At 38.4% G+C, this 22,600-nt stretch overlaps 1 protein-coding gene across 3 annotated transcripts in view; it reads right to left on the bottom strand.

The window, feature by feature from the left end:
* Window positions 1-22,600, bottom strand: part of slc4a11 (solute carrier family 4 member 11) — a 137,441-nt gene that overhangs the window by 56,197 nt on the left and 58,644 nt on the right. For 2 of the 3 annotated variants that reach the window (XM_028437333.1, XM_028437331.1), the window contains exons 2-3: window positions 9,013-9,063; window positions 5,072-5,188 (exon numbers count right to left, since the gene is read on the bottom strand). In XM_028437333.1, the coding sequence (XP_028293134.1) occupies window positions 5,072-5,188; window positions 9,013-9,063 (168 nt within the window). The remainder of the gene's footprint in view (window positions 1-5,071; window positions 5,189-9,012; window positions 9,064-22,600) is intronic. The other variant, XM_028437334.1, reaches the window with a different exon arrangement.

The following is a 22,600-nucleotide window of genomic DNA, read 5'->3' as shown; positions in this document are numbered from 1 at the left end:
CTAATGCTAACACTTTTTGTTAGATAGGTGTATGTACTGTATATAATTATGAACTGAAAGTTCAAAGTAGTGAAATAAAGTGCAAACGCACGTGACTTTTTTTCTTATTTTTTATTATTACCAGAGCATACATAAAAATCAAATAAAAGTTATTATTATTTTATTATTACTTTTATTCATTTTAGTGGTCCAGCACCGAATGGTCCAAGGACTAGTCCATTGGTCGGTGACAACTGCTCTTTTAATTATTTCTCATTCCCACGAATAGACTTCAATGAAAATATTACATGAAATAATTGTAAACCCAATCAAACATTTATCATTTTTACCCACCAGAGAAAGATTTTCCCCGTCTCTGAAAATAGAAATGATGACAGAAGGACATCTGTTGATAATTAATATGCAGAGAGGGGACAATTTGAGAGGAAAAAAAAACAAGGGAACATAACATCCAGGCTGAATCCAACTCCTGTCTGCAAGCTTTTGTTGTGTGAACTTAAAATCCCCTGTAGACCAGCACTGACTTCTGTACCCACGGTTTGCTCTGCCATGTTTTCTTCATCTGACAGACAACCCCGTGCGTCCTCTTTTATTTACTGTTTCGGAGAGATGCAGTCCAAAATATCTTTTTAATTCAATAATCAAAGCTTTGATGATGTGCTGCGTTTCTTATGGTCCCAACATCAGAGGTTAATATTCAACAGACGTAACACCATAAAGGTCATCTTTGGTAAAACATCTGAATTTTGAAATATGGACAAATATTTCCACAGAAACCGAGCTGGCAGCAGACCAGTATTAAAAGCAAGTGTACAATTCTTAATTATAAGCTCTGGTTAAACATTATCAATATTAATTAATGGCCACAGACAGATGTTTGTGGGATAAGGTTAAAGGAAGAAGCTGCCGAGCATTAAAACATAACCGCATGTGACGACAGTTAAAAACAAAATCAGGCGCGTAAACATGTGATGGCACCCGGATCGAATGCATGTGATGAGCAGGCGTTGCTGAGGTGGAGGAGGAGTCAGCAGCCGAAAAACACAAAACCTGCTCATCAACATTCATTTGTGGCATCAATGAATGATGCACTGAAAAGCCCCTGAGCCGGCAGCGCTGAAACACTCCCCATCTGCAGGAGAGTGTTAGTGCATGACAGCAGTGATCTCTACACATCACAGCTGGATAGATGGAGACGAGTGGCCTGCAAACAACTCACAGCCCAAAGGAGAGAGCCTATTGATTAACGGTGCGCAGTGCAACCAATGCAGACTGTGTGAGGACAACAGCGTGTCAGTGTTTTGTTTTAACTGATACACTTGCAGGAACAAGCCTTAACATTTAAAGAAACAAAGAAGTTTCAACTTTAATCAACAGTTTTTCTCCTTCCTTTTTTTCTTCACCACCATTTTTTAATCAAACTTTTATGAAATAGGATCAAAGGTGGATTTAAGATAATAAATCCACTTTAATTATGCGTGGGTGTGCTGCTCCAGGGGCTTTAAGAGAGAGACGCACACAAAAGAAAGTGACACAAGACAAAGACCAGTATTTTTGGAAACACGTGAAATTGTTTACATTGTTTACATTAACTCAGTTAAAAAAGTATTACGAGGGTACCGATTAAAAAAAAAAAAAAAAAACAACAGAAAAACCGATATCCCTCCATAGGGGAGCTAATTTACGACGTTGGGGGCCCCTACACTCAACAGCGCGGGTGAGAACCCTGAACTGTCTTTCCCAAACCAAGCGACTATTACAAATATTCGTCTTAAAAAAAGTACGTTAATAGTGACGAGTTCACTGCAACAAATGCAGGGTCTATCTAATGATGACTACATTTAATTTCAAAGAATGGTTCTCTTCATTTATCACTGTTATTTTTTTGTTTTTTTTCTTTTTTAAACAGAACAAAACAAGAAAACATTGCTAGCACAACTGCAACAAATGTTCGTGAAAAAATAAAATAAAAAGAAAGACATTCCCGTTGCCCCCTAGTGGCCTGCTGCAGTACAATTATTATGGATTTTCTAAAGACCAAAGAAAATTTCTTGAAAGAAAATAATGAAATCTTAACAAAATATTGTAGAATGAAAGTGTGAGGGTCTCCCAGTGTGTGTTGAAGTAATTTGGCCCTCTGGCCAAAGCTGTTGCAGACCTGGTTGTGCAGAGTGAGTAGATACAGAATATGAATGAACAGGCAGAGTATCATTTGCTGTGACACTTCTCACACCTGACATCCGTTTGCCTGCTTCAAAGAGAGCTTTCACTCTTGTTTTCCTTCTCCGACTCGTTCCCAGTTTGCTCCACTGCTGTCAGACGCCTCAAGTGTTACTATGTATGGCCGATCAGCCCAAGTGACATGGTCACCTGTCACATTCAGAGAGGAGCAGCCATCTCACGCTCTGCTTTGCTCTCATTGCGGCACACCTGTGGCTGTTACCGTGGCAACGGTAACCTGTTGACCCGCGGGGATTACGGTGATGGGGTCAAAATCATCTCCACCTGCAGCTAAGGGGCCGTCTGTCATGTGGACGCCTGACATCAGGCGGTGGATGAAATAAGAGTCGTAAAGTCTCCAAAGAAACGGGTCCAAAGTTCATCCACAACTGACCTTTCGCAAAAGCCCCGCCCCCCCATGTTTACTTTTGGGATGTCCGACATTTTCCTGAGTTGCTCTTCTCTGGAATCAGTCTTTTTGGAGCAATACCTGCACAATGTCCTCCAGATCCAGGCAACAGGGGTTACAATATGCTGTGGAGGGATTTATTAAACATATTAAAATAAACAACGAAGGGGACATTACAACTAACTTTCCTTGTTTACCTATATTTTTTATTCTTAGTGTATTCCTTTATTTCTTTCAAACATGGACGCCCAAACTGCACTATTTTTTCTGCTGCTTGTGTCGGAAAGTTTTGCGATCGTGTCGGGAAATACTGCTCGGATTGTTTACAATCGAGATCAGCTGTTAGCACTCCTTGCTAATGCTACGCCAGCCTATGCAGCAAGACCCAACATCTGCCGTGAACTGAAAAGGAAACAACGGGGATGTCGTGTGGGGGCAAAGCGCAGAGCAAGGAGGAGAAGACATCAGCCTGTCCTCCCGTCCGTCATCATGGGGAATGTTAGATCTATCTCCAATAAGATGGAAGAGCTAATGGCGCTAACCCGGGAGGCGAGCCTGCTGATATTTACCGAACCGTTTTGTATTGAAATAATCTCACAGTTGCAAATTCAAGTTTTATTCTTATTTTTTTACTCAATTATTTTTCAAACATCTGTTTCTTTTTCCCATTATTAGCTTTATTCAAGCATCCATTTTTCTTCTTTTTTTTCTTTGTCATATCAGACAGATGCTTCCTGACTTTCAAACATCCTTGTGGTATTTTTTTCAAACTTCTTTCATTTTGTTTTGAATGAAAATAAGTGAAGCTATGAAACCATAACATGCCTTGGGGCACAGAGCTTTTTAATTCACGTAAAAAAAACCTTTTTACGTGAATTAAAAAGGTTTTTAATTCAAATTGCCAACTTGGCAAAATAACTAAAATGTCCCTGTTTGGGTTTTCTCTGGGTAAAGTTGTCTAAAATAATTATATTTACTGAATCACAAAGTTTCTAACTCTTTGTTTCTATCTAGACATTTACTAGAAAGACTTTCTGAATCTAAGAGGACTTGCAGGATGTTTATTGCTTTATATTTAAGCATTTGGTGCCAGTCTTCCTGTTGTCTGCTCTCTGACCCTCTTTTATGCCCATGTTGGCTTTCACACATGCTCATTTCTGCAGCTCAATCTGAATTTTCGGGTGAATTGCTGACCTGTCCGAGAAGTTCCCTGTCATGTTCCTGTGTTTGGCTGGACGGATTCCAGCTCTGTGGATAAAACTGGGTATAGAAGTCGTCTGAGTGCAAAGACAGACCCTCTTGTTCATTGGTGAAGCAAATACAGTATATGTTGCTGCTGGCAGAGATGGAATGATGGAGCTCTGACAGAGACCCTAAATTAAAATAATGAGGTGCGGAGCCCAAAAACAGCCAAGGGCGCGTGTAGATTACGATAACTCACTTCAGCAGATTTAACGACCAAAAAGTTCCTCTGTTTGTAATGGAGGTGAAACCAATGCACAATATAACTATTTGTTTAATCCAGCCGTGGGAAAATACCAAATACATGCAGCAATCTTTGGCATTAATCAGGAAACTGGTTAAGTGGTTAAGGACGCTGGCCTTGTAATCACAGGGTTCCCGGTTCAAGCCTCACTGTGGGATGTTGAGCAAGTCCCTTAACCCCCGAACAGCTCCCCAGGCGCAGCAAAATGGCTGCCGACTGCTCCCCAGGGATGGGTTAAATTGCAGAGGACAAATTTCAATATATATGTATTATATATGTGTAACAACATACATACATGACAAATAAAGGCTCACAGCCCAGCCCAGTTTACCAGCCTTTAAACTGGGTGGAAGGAGAACTTTTGGAAGACTCACATATCATTTGTGAAGCTACATGACCTGGTACATGTCCCCTGATGAAGCCTGTTTCATTTGCTGATGTCCGTATGTGTGTAATAAATCTGTGTCCATGTGAATGTCCATATGTTTATGCTTCCGTCCATCCACTCTTCATTATATCATGTCTTCTAAGGCTCTTAAAATATATACTAATACAATGCCTGTCAGAAGTATGTATTCATATAGTGCGAGCTTAAGTAGAGTCGTCAATATTGTTTAGTTTTTAGTTTTATTTTACTCATTTAGTATATCGTTATTATAAATACCTTATGTGTGGTGAGGGTGTGTTTTGAGGTGTGTGTGTGAGACCCGCTACCTGTCCTCCTGGTTGCCGTGTGGGACTCTTTCCATCTCCTCCGTGGGTTCTCGCCAGTGTTTGGAATAACGGCGTTTAAAATAACGCCGTTAGGTAACGGCGTTTAATAATTCTGAATTTGGTGTTTACAAGGTCAGTTTAAAGAGGATTGCATTTTTATTCTGAATTAAAGGGGGATTAAAGCTCTCATGTAAACATGGCCATGATCACACACTTTGACTCCGCCCACCCCGTTGACTCACCTGGCCCGGGGCTGATCTGGTTGTCGTAGAGGTGGATATCGTCTCCGCAGGCGATCGGCGAGTCCTGGATCTCCTCTCGGCCGTCGCTTCCCTCCTCCTGCTCCACCTCCCGCTGTTCTGGGGACACAACAACTCAGGGTCAGGTCATGAAACCACAGCAGATACCAGTAAGACATTCAAGCTCACTGCAAGCCTGCTGCTGACCTCCAGTTAATTCACCCACTTGACACTTGTCTGAATGAGTCAAAGACGGCTGATGGAAAAAAGGAGACTTTCAGCGTGTTGAAGCTATGGAGCCTAATGCAGGTGAGTGCCAGTGTCTCACAATGCTGAGAAGAGCCAAGCACCAAAGTCTGACAACAAGCTACTCATCTCATTACATGTCATCATTATTCAACCAGGCAGATCCATGAACATCTGGATCCTGTCGAGATGAGTTTTTTGGGTGGAAAATATTTTGAAGGCGTCGGAGTCAGAGACTCTAATGAACATGTTTTATAACGGAGGGCAGTGACAAGTGATGTCTGACATGGTGGAAAGGCGTAGAAATATTGTTGAAATAAATGCCTGTGTTTATTTGTACATTAACATTCTGTTGCATTAATGAACTGCCTTCAAAATAAAAGCATTATTTCATTTTTTTGGGGAAAAGACAATCTCTGCACAATGCGAGTTGAGAATCTTCCCAATAAATTATATTTTGGGAAGATTAATAATTTTAATGAACCAGTGTGTACTAACAAAAGTGCACTAAAGGTTTGCATGTGTTAACACGTGTAAACACGTGTAATAGTTGATCTACTAATTATATCTGTCCAACAGACACAAAAACCGAAGCAATCCCACTATCTTGGTGATCTTTACTTGGTCTTAGTAAATCAGGCCCTGCATTGGTATCTTTAATGAAACTCTGAGCATACATCACATTTGAAAATGAGTGTGTGCACGTCTGTAATTGTCTTTGTGGAAACTTAATGAGATCTGACAATGTGATCCGACTGTGATCAAATGTGCTGTGAAAACTGATCATTTTTCAGCCACGCATATCAAATTAAAGTGTCTTGGAGTCTCTGAATAAGGCCACACGTAATCTTTGTCTCCTTTCTATTGCCTTGAGTAGTCCGTCTCAAATAGTCCGTAAATATTAAAGTTGTCTGGTCGGTGACACAGTCACGTCTTTGTGAATCAATCTGTTAAAAAAAAAGAAAGATTTGTGTTGATTTCTTTGTTGGTTTTCTGAATGGCGACACGTGTCACATGACCCAGCCCGGAGCTGCTGTGTATGACTCATCCCTTTCTCTCCTCCAGCTAATCCATTCCAATCCCACGGTGACCAATGGGTTACTCCCAGATGTCCTCCCGCCACCAGCTCGCTGTGGCGTGGACACAGTCTGAGCGTCGTGATCTTTATCTGTTGACCTTATTGGAGAGGAAGCCCCGGTGCAGCTCACTCACTGTGTCCAGCTGGAGGATCATCCCTCAGCACTTGACATTAGTTGAACCTTTTGCTGCGTCCGCCTGTGATTCAGGCTCAGCGGCTCGCCCGTGACTTTCAAGTCACCTTGAGGGCGAGAAGCAGCAGCTGCTGGTGTTCCGGAACCGTACACAATCATTAATTTTAAATCAGATTTTACCTTTAGAACCCACAGCAACACGCAGTATTCGACTGGGTTTTAACCAATACAGTTTCACTGTAAAATAGATAATGATAGATATGATAGAAATTCCACTCTGTTTTACTTGAGTTCATAAAATAAATACATGAAAATATTTCAATGATAACAACTGAATTTTGTTGTCTTTTCTAAAAATAAGTTCAATTAGTTATTTTGTCAGTTGCAATGTGGAAAACTATTCAGAATGTTTGTTAACCTTCCACAACTTTCAAGGTTTCCTGACTGGATCTCAAATTTGCATCTTTTGTTTTGAAATATTATGTATATATATATCATCAACACTACAGTCAGCATTTAGAAAAAATTACCAACCTCAACATTAATACAAGAAAGAACAAAATTTTTGTGTTCTGGGAGCTTAATTTGTGTATTTTGTTTTTTTGTCATTTTCTGCATTTATGTTGTCATTTTGTGTATTTTCCTTTCATTTCTATAATTATTTTCATGATTTTTCATTGTGTCTTATTCTGTCATTCTCTTTGATTTTGTTGATTGTTCCTGGGTGTTTTTGGTATCAATTTATGTAATGTTTGGAGTCAATTTGTAATGTATATATTTGTTGTCATGACATTTGTTGTTGGATTCATTTTTGTGGTTTTTTGTCGTTATTGTGTTTGTTTTTGGTGTTATTGTGTGTATTTTTTTATGAATATTAGTGTGTTTTTGTGTGTTAGTAGAGTCAAGGTTTGTTCTCCAACATGCTGACTCACCGGTGAGGTTGTCGATGTTGAGCCAATTGAAAGCAGCCTCACATAAAGGCTTGTAGCCCGGAGCGACATAGCTGAACATTTATATATATTGATGCGACTTATATTTCAGATAATACAGTGGATCACTTACAATTTAAAGCAATTAGTCCTTCAAAATTCATTTTTAAAAATGTTCTCTATACTGGTATGTTTGATTAAAGGCGCACTGTGAAACCTTTGGCCACTAGGGGCGCTAGACCTGTAACTTTTACGTCAAGAGCCCCCTAATGGCCACAAGCGGCAAATCAACAGTCAGTCAGTCGGGCCAGCCTCCCTTTTGATTGTGTATCAAAAGACAAGGGAGGTAGACAGTAGGTGACCTGGAACTTTGGGATAAGGATTGGCTCTAAGGGCTGGGTCGGTCAGGCTGGGGTCTGAAGTGGGCCGCAGAGGTGCGAGCCCAGGCGCTCGGCCCTCCTCGCTGCGTCGGTTGTGTGCCCCCTCTACTCCATGGCCGCGCCGCCATCGCTGGCCCCTTTCGCCGGGGGTCGGTGCAGCTGCCTGGGTCGGGGCGGACGGGGGATGGGCGACCCAGCGTGTCCAGCGGAAAGCGGTTCGGCGGAGGGGGCCGGGTCTCGACGGCGTCTTTTTAGCCTCCCCAGAAGCAGTTTTAAACTTTTCGAACAGGCGGAAAAATACTAGCAAAAGCCTTAGCCCCATGAGTATATCCGAGCCTATGGTCACGTGACTGCCGTAAAGTGATACGTTCTCCAGGCATTCTCGGTCCGTCTCTCCAAACTTACATAGTCGGTATTTCAAGAGGAAAGTCCCGCTCGAAGCAGTGATACTGTCAAGCGCTGTATATTGGCCTGAGGAATAATTTAAAATAAATCATATGGGTCAACTCTTTTGGTCAAAACCTCCGCCGTGTGACTTTAATTAGTGAACCTGAAATTATTGAGACATCTGGAACTGATTAATAAGGTCATTTGCTTAATGAAAACTGTTCAAAGCTGAATTGGACGTTTTTGCCAGCTGGATTTGGCCCACAGGCCTTGAGTTTGACAAGTCTTGCTTAGAAAGTCTACGATGGTGGCTAATGACGACTGTAATGTAATTGCATTTTATATCTTGATAAAGCGTAGTTAGGTTGCGCAGCAGTGGGGTAAATCACTCTGAATCTGCTGAGTGAAGGTCGTGTTGCAGGAGGAGAATAATTGGCCGAGGGAAACGGGGAGGTCCAAGGCAAGTGCGTTCTGTACTGGCTGCCTGTGCTGCACGCACTAATTGGGCGCCTTGCCACGGCTTGAAGGTAATGAAACTGCCGTTATCATAACAGCCCGAACAAAGTTCATTATTTCTCTCCAAACGCAGCCGAGTGTGAGGCCTGGCACTGCTTTTTCCTGCTCCAATCTTTGAGACGCATCTTTAGGCACACTGTTCATCCTTCCTCTTCATTTCATTACAATTATCCTAGATTGTGGTGCAGATTTTTGCTTTTTATGTGTAGATTTCACACACTCTGGAAGAAGCCCTAATGTGAAATGAAGCAAGTAGTGGACAAGTTCAGACTCACCCATTTCCTGAAAAAAATATCCATTCTTGGACATTCCAGAGGGAGGCGCCTCTGAAAATAGAGAAACACAAAGGTAATCACTACAGAGTGTCTGGACAGCACTAACAGGGCCATTGGGGAGCAATTATCCGTTATCAGCCTTCCACTGGATCTGAAGGCATGAGGAATGGTTTTAATATAAATATGCATCACTATCAAACTTCCTGAAAATCACACGGGGATGCTTTGCAGGAGCAAAAGAGATGTGTAATCAAAAACTGAAATTTAATTACGTAAATTATTCACTTATTAGGACCCTTGATGGACTGCTGACCTGCTTTACAGCCTAGCTTTGGCTAGCTCTAGGCTGCCCCCTATTGGTGAATGTAAGATCAACATAGCAAAGTGCACAGAGGGGCAATAACGCAAAAAAAAAAAAAAGCTAACAAAAAAAAAACCAGGTCAACAGTGTAGAAGTCTGACACTTTGCATCTTAGTTAAGAGGTTGTGAGTTTGAAACCAAGCTTTTTGCTGACGTTTGAATCCCCGTCGTACATTGAGACCCATTTTCACCTCACAAATTTCTGGCGACCTCGGAGACACTTTTTCTTTTATAATTCGTTTTTGAAAGGTTTGTTGTAGAGGATTAGTGCACAAAGTGACAAGACTCAGATCATTTTTGTTTTTACTGCATTTAATTTGAACTAGAATTATATTTCAGAAAGTGAAAGTATAGCATACTTTTATTTGAAATTGTGTGGCAAAAAAAAAAAATTATGAATAATTTTATAATCATTAAAAAACATAATATTTTTTTCTTTAAAATCAGTTGCACAAAAAAACAAGATGCAAAGGTTTAGATCATTTTTTACATTTTATTTGAACTAAAATTATATTTGACATAGTGAAAGTATAACATACTTTTGTTTGAGATTGTGTGGTAAAAAAAAAAATGAAATAATAATAAAAATATATAAATATGAATTATTTGTCTCTAGAATTATTTTTGATCATGTTTGTTATACAGGATTAGTGCACACAAAAAAAATGTGCGCCAGCTTAGATAATTTTATACTACATTTTATTTGACCAAAAATTATATTTGAGAAAGTAAAAGTATAGAATACTTTTGTTTGAAATTGTGTAAGGTAAAAAACTTAAAAAAAATTTTTTTTTTAATAATAAATAAAAAATATTTTAATTAGTAGATTTTTTTACTGCAATTACGAGACATTCCACAAAACACTGCTCTAAATTGACCATAGTCAAATTGTTAAGGATGCACATTTTATTAAATCTTTATAAGACCAGAAAACACTCTCACACAAACTAAGAATATTAATATTAATATTTACAAAGGATTGTCAATTGTTGGGCTTTATCCAAACAAGCTCAAGCTGTCTGACTGACATCAGAGGCTCATCATCTCCCCCTCCCATCACACCAGGTTTGTGGTTTTTATAGAGTATTTGAATAAATAGTTATTCTAGGAGGTTCTTGCATGGCTTTCATCCCTCAAGACAGTTTGTGACAATCACCCAGTCACAGTTGTGCACTGGGGCTGGTGTTGTTCCTCAACAAGTGACAATCCTCAATACGTACGTGGGTAGGAAAGTGTTCATCTTACACAAATACAAAATCTTGCAGCACATGCTGTTGAGTATTGACTAGTTTGCTTCAGCATGAGTAAAAAGGTGTGATGAGTGATGTTTTAAAGGAGCTGGTGCTTCATGCTAACTAGTGACCATTGTCTGACTGTTAGCTGGTTACACTCAGTCAGTCAGTAATCACTATGGACACCAGTTTTACTAAAACATCACGTAACCTCTGACCTACTCATTGTAGGGTTCGGGTCAATTGTAATTGTAATGGCATAATTGATAATTAATTCCAATTATGGCATATCTATATTGTAATATTAAAAATAGGTTGCTGTCGTAATCTGAATTAAATTGTAATTGAATTTAGATAATTTATTTTGTAATTGCCATGACAATTTAATACAAATGAGCAATTATAATTTAAATTCAAACTGGGGAACCATGTTACAGTTATATGTATGTACAATTTTACAGATATGTAGTTCACATTTATTAAAATATGTTTCATATCTTTTGTTTTCTTGTTTTTGTGTTTTGTATGCGTTTAAAAAAAACTAAACTGGAAAACTGTAATGCTGCATGAATTGCCAATTGATATATTTTCCAATAAATATATTTTGAAAAAAAAAATTGTTTCATATCAAGCTTTCTCACAATTTGACATTTAAAATATTTATAAATCGAGGGTTATAATGCTCACACCAAAAATATTAAAACCTACATTTCCATTGATTAGGAAACCTAACAAGGAAACCAATAGATAGATGAGAAATAAATTAGATGATCGATATTTGTTATTAGTGTATTTTACAGTTGATCTAGGACCTGTTGTCATAAGAAATGCTAACAGAAAGCTAACACAAGAGGAGGGTTAACTTTTACTAGGTAATTTATTTCAAGCTCAGTAATTGTGATTCATTGTAATTGAACTTTAATAATTGAGAACATAATTGTAATTGACTTTCTGAGGATAAAAAAATACTTCAAATGTAATTGTAATTGGAGAAAATGCTGTTTACTGTAATCGTAACTGAACTGTTATTGAATATGAGTAATTGAAAACGTAATTGTAACTAAAAAATGTAATTGTGTCCAACCCTGGCTCATTGTGTTTCACCCAATAAAGTATCCAGCAGTGCAGAGTATTGTAATTATGTATATGCAGGACTGTGGTGTAGTGCATTTATGGGCTTTTATAATTTGGAGTGAAACAAAAGTGCTTCATTTGATTATATTGTAGTTTAAAGCTACATTTCCTGTACTTTCCTAATGAATTTCCTATTAGTTAATGGTAAAAGTTAGTTGTCAGAGCTGTTCCTGCCCTTCAGGATGACCTTGGGGAGATATAGCACTTTCATATCGTCTCTCCCTGACCTGCAGACCCCAAAACTCCATATCTCAGTTACATCATTTGAATTGTGGGATCATTTTGCATCCACACTCCCTGCTGCTTCTGATTAATGCTCTGTGTTTGTCGACTAGTTGCACGGATTTGTAACTTTGTTAGCTAATAGGGCAAAGGCTGTCAGAGCCGCTCTGAGTCAGCGCGGGCACGAAACCGATGACCCCGCTGTTCCACGCCACGGCAAAAACAACATTTCCCTTTAGGAGGAATGGTATCAGGCAAATCCAAGGTCTCTATTAATTAGATCTAAAAACTACTGGCGGTCCGACACGCACGTTCATCTGCTGAGGTCCCGACTTCCCTCACTCGTGATCCGAGCCGATTACAACCAAGCAATCATTTTACAACGGTGAGGCTGCAGCCTTTTCAAAATGGTGGGTGTCTCATTTTGGAATTTAACTTAATCTGGTGAAGAATGTAAAGAGGGGGAATTTCACAGGGTTCGTCACACGGTGTGTGCGTGTCCGCGCGTGAAGATGTGCTCAGCATGTGGGAGACGAGAGACAAGCAGAGCGGACACTTTGAAGGTTATTGAGACGTCGTAGAGGCCCCTCGGAGGAAAGGAAGGAAGGGAGGGCGAGGGATGGCGGCGACTACACGTTTCTATCTTGAGACCAACGTGTTTACATGTCAATCCCGTAACCTGAGATTATCCGTGTCTCACAGGAAGGTCCCACATCTTCTCATGCCGCTCTGGCGCATTAAGTGAGCTTTTAAACTGAAGACAAAAATAAGCAGTGTCTTTGAACACGCTGAGTCTGAACAAGCTTTGATGTGACAACACGGAGCAGGAAAACATTTAATTACCACGGCGACACTCCTCAGGTTTGACAATGAACACTACACAACTTCTGGAAAAGCACAAGTTCGATCAATCCCAATTTTCTTGTTTTAGCACACACAGGTGATGATGTCATGCAATGGTTACCAACCATTTATTGTTCTATGTGCCCTAATAATAATAATAATAATAATAATAATAATAATAATAATAATTAAGGATGGGTGATATATCGATATTAAAGATATATTGAGTTACAAAATTACAATATCACCTATATCGATATACATATTTTTCATGGCGTAATTTGCATCAAAATACTTGTCATTGCTTTTCACTAATTCTCAGAACAGCATTAAAAACAGACCACACTACAGAACTCACTCACACGTGCTGTCCCTTAGAGGAGAAACAGCCTAAAGTGGCACATACTGTGCAGCTGTGTGTTAACAAATGTGCCTCTGTGGCATTTTGCATCAGCAAATGTAATCCAGAAATTGTCTTTCATGGTCAGACTAAATTTGAATTAAAATTAGGCAGTGGCTACCCGTACGGTTGCCATATCAATATTCCAACATTCTATCCGTACGCAGCTCCCCTATTTGGCCAGTTTAGGTCACATGATAAGTCAGTCATTGGCCAGTTTAGGTCATGTGACTAAGACTAAACCTTACCCTAAAAATTGTTGCGATATTGGGTTATAACCTAACCCTAACCCTACACCTAAGACGCTACGTACGTGTACTTCGCTAACTGTACCAACAGCACTGGGGGTTGTCCGTATGGCAACCGTACAAATAGACACTTTCTTAAAATGATTGAGATTTATATTGTCCTGTATATCGTTATTTTGAGAAAAAATATTGAGGTATGAGTTTTGGTCCTTATCGCACAGCTCTAATAATAATATCAATAATAATAGTATTCGTTATTAGTCAAAGACAGCCTACACATTTTTTCATGTGTTACCACTAAAGCATTTCTTCGGAGGTTAAGGGTCTTGCTCAATGACCAGTGGTGATGTTCAGGTTGCTATACGCTCCATTTGAAAAGATTGTCCGATATTAACTCGTTTGCCAATATTCAATATTGTCCAAATCCTGAATTCCGATCTTATGTCAACTGATACCAATTAGGGATGTAACGATTAATCGTAAGGCAGTTAAAAATCGATTTATAGCTTCTCTTCTTCACTGCAAGATATCTGCATGCCAACCGACCACTGGGTTACCAGCGCCCTCTGCTGGTCCAAACAAATATGATGTAAATCAGTGCGATGACGGTTTTTTTTTTTTTTTTAAAGTCCAATTGTTAAGGCGCAAAATACATTTTCAGTTGCACTTTTAAAAGAACTATTATGCAGTTTTGCATTGTTTATTATAGAACCAGAATTTAAATTAATAGGCTTCATTTTCATTTGTATTATTCCTTTATTTATTTCATTCAAGATTTATTTTTAGTTAAATTGCATTGTTTTGAATAGTTTATCAAGGAATTCTTTTGACAATGAAAAATAAAAGGAAAATAATACAGTATTTTCTATAATTTGTCTACAGTCCCATTTTGTAAATGAAAAGATCGTGAGAGAATCGTATCGTGAACCCAGTATCGTGAATCGAATCGTATCGGGAGTTGAGTGAATCGTTACATCCCTAATACCAATACATGCTAATTTTAGGCCACATCATTGATCTCCAATCCAAAAATAACATTATCAGTTTCTCAATATTGCCAAAAAAATCTAAAATCGCTAATTACTGACACTGATATTTGCTCGGAATAGCACACATCTTCACTATTTTTCTCCCAATGAAACTGTCAACGGTGGTTGAATGTGTAGCAAGTGTCTCGCTCGGTGAAATCTCACAATATTTGAGCAACTTCTGATTCTGATGCATAGGAAAAGAACTTTTTACAAGAGGTAATTTCTGTAATCTCTAGTAAGCAGTTATTACATGATTTTGGATTGTTTGGTTTGTCAGTGTTTCATCTAATCAGGGGAGGATGATTAAACAAGCACAAAGTGGACATAGGTATAGTAAATACCCTGAAATGGAGTTTGAGAAAATCTGAAACAGAAAATTAAATCCAACCATTAGCTTTATTCCTGTCATCATCATCATCATCTCAGAAGTAGTTAAAAGCTAACTTTGTGTAAATGCAAGCTATTTAATAATAGCATCACCACTACTGGTCTATTATAGTGATATTCATAAAATGCATTCCCATCCATTCCCACTTGGGCAGAGACAGGCAACTTGTAGGGCTATATGTAACTGTCTAATCTGAGGGCCCAATTATCAACATCTACATCAGCATTTAAAATAATAAGCAATCGGAGCAATAACACAGGAAGAAACAATGCTTTTGTCTGTTTTTGTGGATGTTATGTCTATGTTCTTGTCATTTTGGTCTATTTTTTGTTGTTTTGTCTATTTTTGTCAAGGTTTTGTTTGTCTTTGAAGTCACGTTGTGTGTTTTTATGTCATTTTTGTGTTTTTGGAATCATTTTGTGCATTTATTTTGGTGCTTCACAGAATTATAAGGAGAGCAGCATGTGGGCCCTGGGCCAGGTTGCAGACGTGAAGCATTATTTAGAAGGTAAAGAGTCCTTCTTAAAGACCTGGGGTTGCTCCCAGCTGGATTTAAACCAGTGTAGTATGTGTAGTCAAACACGTATATTTCAATATTTTCAAGTAATTCGCCTCTTATTTCACTATCGTTCATTTTAGTGCACACTGGTGAAACACTGAATTAAAAAAAAAGTAATACATTTTAATCTGTATTTAATCAAAATATAATTTTCTCCATTGGTTGTATCAGCTTGCATTTAGATTTTGTAGAATTGTCTTCTTTGACAAAATGCTTTGAGTGCCTTAATCAAACACAATTGAATGAATTCTGAAAAAAATTGCGTTAAATGTTACAAAAGTTTTCCTGTTACAATGGCTTCAAATCTACATCTATACACGTACAGTAAGTAATAAATAAAATGTGTTTTAAAAAAGGGTTTCTGGTCTCACTAAACTCCTTCATTGTATCTGTGTGCACCATATGACCACGTTTCCACTTTGCGCAAATGTTCAGTTTTTCTCCAAATGAAGATCCTTTTCATAAAAGGACTTTCCCTATGATTACGTCTCAAAGCTTTAGGGAATGAGCCCCGCAGTGAAGATAATTGTTTTTACAACTGAGCCTGAGATGTAAAAGTGTACGGAGGAACTCACAGAGGTATTTATTTTCCTGCCAGCTCAGCGTGAGACAAATAGGAAATCAGCAGCAGTGGGAGCGCTCCTCGGACACGGCACTACACAAGCGCTACCTACTGCTGCTGCATTAGCGCCTGTGTAAACACGTATTGTCGCGACACCTTCCAGCATCCCACAGGCTGCTCGCCTCCCAGCTCTGCTGCTAGCTTACCTGCAGCAAAACTAGCTTGCAGACATGAATGTGTACATTTGCATGTTTTTATAATCCAATTGCAAAAAAAATGACAGCTCAGCAACCTTCACATCTTTCTAAACTACGCAGACAATCGTTAGTTTCTACAAAAAGTGCAATATTCAATACAAAATTGACAACTTTGTCCGTCGTTTTAAGGAGAAAAAGTCTAAATACAACATTTGCTGATGCATAATGCTGATAATTGTCATATTGTTACATGTAAAGTTTAATTTCCAACATATTACAGGAGTTCTATGTCTTTTCTGTATCCATCTTATTTCATTTACATGCTTTTTATACACACTAGTATTTAAACTCCTAAAACTAGTTATCTAGCACAAAATTAAAAGACAAAATCTATATAAACCACATATTGACAACTGGTGGTCCAGGGGCCCCATGTGGACCTCATTCTAATTTTGCGGCCTTCAAAATAAATAAAAAAAAGTAAAAAGAAGGAAAACAGCATACATAAAAATACACAAAATAACACCAAAACACACAAGATGACAAAAAAAAATACACAAAATGATTCCAAAAACACACAAGATGACGAGAAACACACACGATGACAAAAAATACACAAAATGACAGAAAATACACAAACAACAAATTTAAGCAAAAACACACAAAAAGACAACAATAAACAAAATGACAGAAAAACATAAAATGACAACAACAAAAAAACACAAAATGACACCAAAACGCACAAAATGACAAAAAAAATAAATAAAAAATACACAAAATGATTCCAAAAATACCAAAAATTATGCCAAGAACACACAAAACAACACACACACAAAATGACAGAAAATACAGAAGTAACAACACATTTACACAAAACCCTACACAAACACACAAAAAGACAACAATAAACAAAATGACAGAAAAACATAAAATGACAACAAAAAAAACACAAACTGACAGTAAAAAATACACAAAGCAAAAATGTTCACAATGACAAGAAAATAAATACAACAAAAATACACAAAAACCTGTGTTATGTAAGGGCCCCTTGGACCACACAATTACCTTCTAACACACACAAACACACAATGATAGAAGCTGCCCAGCTCTGATGGAAGCGGTCCATTCAAAGTGCTGCTCTGTTAAACAGTGCTGCATGAATAAAGTGCTACTGGTTGAATGTTAAATAATAAAACAATCATCCAGCCCCGTGTGCCTGGTTTCTGCAGGGAAATTATCTTCCCTTTGTTATTTCACATGACACAAAAGGCTGTGATGTGATGTGATGAGAAAGACAATATAAACCACTCAAGTCTGTAAACGTTCAATCATGTCTGAATAAACCCACGACACCTGAAATCAGTCACTTTCACACACACAAGTAAAACCAGCAGAGCTGTGCAGTAGATGTGGCAGAACGACGAGGCCTTATTCAATACTACTTTGGGCTTTTTTGATCATTTCTTCATTAATCTTGGTAATAAGCAGCAGCAGCAGCAGCCAAAGGAAAAGAGCAGCACCAGTTAAAACCCAGAGTAAGTCTGAGTGGGGAAAACAGACATAATAACAAAATCTCTCTCTATATTTTGGAGTTGAGAGCGAGATATTGGCAGAGTCAGATCTTTCTTTAAAGGTGCAGTCCGCAACTCTCAGATCCCTCTCTCCCCGCAGCTCTCTTTCCCTGCCTCCAAACTTTCCAAAGACCCTCCCTCAGAGGAGCTAAGAAGCTAACATTAGCCCGACAGCAACATCACAGTAATATAACACTGCATATTACTGCAGCTCTTCTCTCTGTCTATGTGCACACACCTCAGCAGCAGCAGCAACAACACAGTATCACTTACAGCAGCTCACACGGAGGCTGCTGCGCACACATAAACAACACATGCACTACAAAGTCCTAGTGTAACAATTACAATTCAAAAATAATGTAAATCAAGCAGCAGTAATTACCTTTCATGCAGAAAAGTTGCTAATTCCATGTTCTACTCCTACAGACCACACACTGTAAAAAAGATGGCGCTCTAGCTCCGGGAAAGGGGCGGAGACTGTGAGCAACGGCTGTCAGACAGTCAATCAAACACAATCCTGGCTCTGATTGGTTCTTTTTGCTCGGTTGCGGTGCATTCTGGCAATCTGCCAAAGGCTACGGCAGCAGCAGGGGGCGGAGCTCAATGAGCCTGTCTTTCTCACACAAACTATTAGTTTGATGTAAAGCTGCCCTTACATAGTGACAGCTTTAGCAAATGTGACAAAAAGTCACTTTTATAAGAGTTGCAGACTGCACCTTTAATGGATTCTTCCTGTGGATGCACTGCTCTGAACTGTCTCTCTGTGATCAGCAGCAGCTTCATGAAGGATTGCATGTGCTGCCGTTAGGAGCCGTTTCACACTCACAGATGCAGGAAGGGATTTAGAAGGATTGGGGAGGAACGCATGTTACCCATGTTGCTGGATTTTTTCCAGATCAATGGAAATCCTTCCCTGCTGTCGGACACTACATCTCATACCAGGGGGCCAAATAAGATTTCATCCTAATGCAGGCATTGCCATGGAAACCTTACACGTTTTAGCTTTTTTAATTAGCACATGTCGCCTTTTAATGAACAGTTTCAAGTTCAAACAGTAAAATATTAAACACAAAACATAAAGATCAGATAACTTCATTATTACTGGGTGGATCCCCATATTTGATAAACATAGCTCATACCTGTCACACTCTAGGTTCCATCCATCGCCTTTCGATGTGGAATTTGCACGAGTGCATTTCCTCCATTTTTCCCTTACAAACATGCACTCTTCAAACATGCAGGGGGCATGGTTTCAGTCAGAAAAAGGGACCAAAAAGACTGTATTCTGAATAAGTACAGCCTCCTGTTTTTCTTTTCATAATTTCCACAATTTCGTATATCCATTTTCATTTTGTTTCCGTTTCATTGTCTTTCCATTCGTTGTTTTCATCTGACTTTGTGACAATTGCCACTCGTTTTGGTGCAAAAAATATGGTGTAAATGTGTGACTAGGAATGTAACGATTAATCGTAAGGCAGTTAAAAATCGATTCATAGGTGTCACAGTTCACATCGATGCTGTGAAAATTGAATCGCAGTACTTTTTTTAAACGGCAGAGGGCGCTAACCAGAAATGTTGGCGGCGGGCGGGAATCTGCTAATACTTTCTTTCTGGCCGCCTTTTACTCTTAAATATATTCATAAAGGATTCCTTATACCTTTGGCACTGAAAGAATATCTGTAATATTATGTGATTATCAGTAAAAGTCACGTTTTTCTATTAGCTCTGTTTGCTAGCGTAGCCTCTCTTCTTCACTGCAAGATATCTGCATGCCAACCGACCACTGGGTTACCAGCGCCCTCTGCTGGTCCAAACAAATATCTGACGCAAATACAGTGCAGACTGGTTTTTTTTTTAAGTCCAATTGTTAAGGCACAAAATACATTTTCAGTTGCACTTTTAAAAAGAAAAAGAACTATTATGCAGTTTTGTATTGTTTACTATAGAACCAGAATTGAAATTAATAGGCTTCTTCTTCATTTGTATTATTCTTTTATTTATTTCATTCAAGATTTATTTTTAGTTAAATTGCATTGTTTTGAATAGTTTATCAAGGGACTCTTTTGACAATGAAAATTTTACAGTATTCCCCCCCCCCCAAAAAGGAATATTTTTCAGTCATTTATGTAGAGTCCCATTTTGTAAAATAAATCGTGAGAGAATCGTATCGTGAACCCAGTATCGTGAATCGAATCGTATCGGGAGTTGAGTGAATCATTACATCCCTATGTGTGACATTGCACTAAAACCTGTAGGTGAGAGTTTATCCGTGTCATATAGAATATAGATATTTCCATTTCGGGGGGTGAATATGGCATATCGTGAGATTTCACACAAGATTTGATATTTCATGACATTTTATATTACAATTTTCCTGCCTTTCTTGTATATTAAAAAAAACAGCCAAAACTGAAGGTCCGAGGCACGCATGAGGTGTAAAAATCCGTTATTGAAAGAGGGATGTCATGTTGACGCGTTTCAACTCACACAGTCTTAATCAGGACATGATTAGAACAAGGAAAAACAGGTGCTTAAGTGCTGTACAAGAGCGATCATGTGACAAAAAGACAACGTAGACAGACGACAAAGATATTGTCAAGCGCAAATTAAATGATAGGTATATATTTCATAATACTAATATATTATATATATCATTATTAAATTGTTTTATATAAATCATTACAGATTAGGTAGCTCATCAAATAGTTATAAGTGTATTTTATTTATCACTATAAAATAATGTTATACATATCATTGTGGACTAAATAGCTCATATTAGTTTATTATATTTATCATTATAGAAAAAATGTTGTATATATAACATTGTGAGGTAATTCATCACACGGGACATTAAGAAAAAAGGGGAAAAAAAACACTAATATTTTCATTTCATCACAAAAGTGAATTCTCTATTTTTTTATTCGTTTTCCACGTTCAGTACATAACTACCAGTATATGTATGGTTTAAGGACCCACATACTTTATTTATTTATCATTCAGATCAGGCTAACAGTACTCACATGTTCGTTTTCTTAGCTTATCTGGCCACAAAACTTCAGCAATGATTCTAGGGTTTAATTGCTGCTGGGTTTTATGTTATATTAACAACTGAGAGATGTAACATATCAAAGTACAATGTTTTGAACGAACCACATTTAGAAATGCAGCATCACCAACGCTGATTGCATTCAACCCAGAGTCTTCCTCCCCTTGTTTGCTGTAATAGCTTACACACACACGCATACGGAATTGACAGAGCTGATTAAGAGCCTTTACATACTTTACGCTCCGATGGTCTCATGCAGACAGTTTCATTAGCAGTCATGAAAGCTGTTCCGTCGTCAAACCAGAGGCTCATTTGCTTAAATTGACTGAATTGAGAGACGCGGGACAATAAGTGAGCAGGAAGGACAGCTGGCAAGGACGTGTGTCAATGTTCCTCAGTTAGTCTGACTAACAAGTTGAATGTCAAAACGCATACACGTGTAAGCCAGCTGTACTTCCTGCCAGTTGCCAGATTTAGACTAATTTCATGTCGTTTTGGTTCTGTTGAAAAGATAAATCAACTTTAGTTTATGTTACAACAGCGCCCCTGGTGGACAAACAGGTCACACCTACAGCAGAGTTTACAAATGACCGCTTCTGTCAAGATTAATGGTTAAGATTTATGAATGAACATTGTTATTCTTAATGACTAGTTCGGCTAATCATTTATTAGCCATAATGCTAAGTTATTTTTTAATTCATATAATTCTGGGCCAATATTATTACGCAGTCTTTGCTCTATAATGTCATTTTTGTTTGTTTGTAATGAAATCTTATACTAGAAAAGCTCGCACTTCGTCCCCACTGTACGCCTGGTTTTTCATCACTTCCTTACTACTTAATGTATTCAGGTGAAACACACTCGAGTAGTTTCTGTGTCCAGACGTGAAAGTAATGAATTATAAGTACTCACGTTACTGTAATTGAGTTGGTTTTTTGGGTACTTGTACTTTTTTTTTTTGAACACTTTATTTAAAGATTTTTCAGTTTTATACAAACAAACATTTAAAGAATCAGGGCTTGTTCAAACTTATTTTACAGAGATTTACACCACAATGCCAACCAGCGGCACATGAGCCCTAAGCTTGCGAAAATATACCCATAAAAATAGATTACACACACACAAAAACAAAAAGAAAAAGAAAAAACAAAAAGAAAAAGAAAGAGAAAAAAAAAAAAAAAAAAAACATATGTCTATACAATACGCTGCACAACCCAACTCCTCAATGATTGAATTTTGCTTTACACATCCCACTCAAGTAAAAGGCAAACCTTCAACATAAGCAATGAAGGGCGACCATGTCCTATGATATTTATTTATTGACCCACGTAAGCTGTACCTTAAATATTCCATTTGCAGACACATCATCAACTCTCGTACCCACTGAATAAAGGAAGGAGGTTGTACGTCCTTCCACTTTGTTAAAATGAGTCTGCGGGCCAAAAGTGATGAAAAGGCAATGGCACTGGTCTGGTACGTAGTCAATCCATGTCCACTTGGGACAACACCAAACAATGCGGTAATCGGATTGGGATCAATCTTTCTGCCACACACATGTGAGAAGGCATCAAATATAGAACCCCAAAACCCACCCAATGTCACACAGGACCAAAACATATGGCACATGGTGGCGGGCGACTGTTTGCATCTTGGGCACGCATCATCAGAGGTACCGTATATTCTAGCAAGCCTGGCCTTAGTGAAATAAGAACGGTGAAGAACCTTAAACTGTATCAAACAGTGTCGTATGCAGATGGACGTTGAATGTATGAGCCCGATACTTAAATCCCAGGT

This window comes from Gouania willdenowi, chromosome 22 (assembly GCF_900634775.1).
Source record: "Gouania willdenowi chromosome 22, fGouWil2.1, whole genome shotgun sequence".
Taxonomy (NCBI): domain Eukaryota; kingdom Metazoa; phylum Chordata; class Actinopteri; order Blenniiformes; family Gobiesocidae; genus Gouania; species Gouania willdenowi.
Note: the sequence above shows the minus strand (reverse complement) of the source record. Positions and strands in the feature narration are given on the sequence as shown.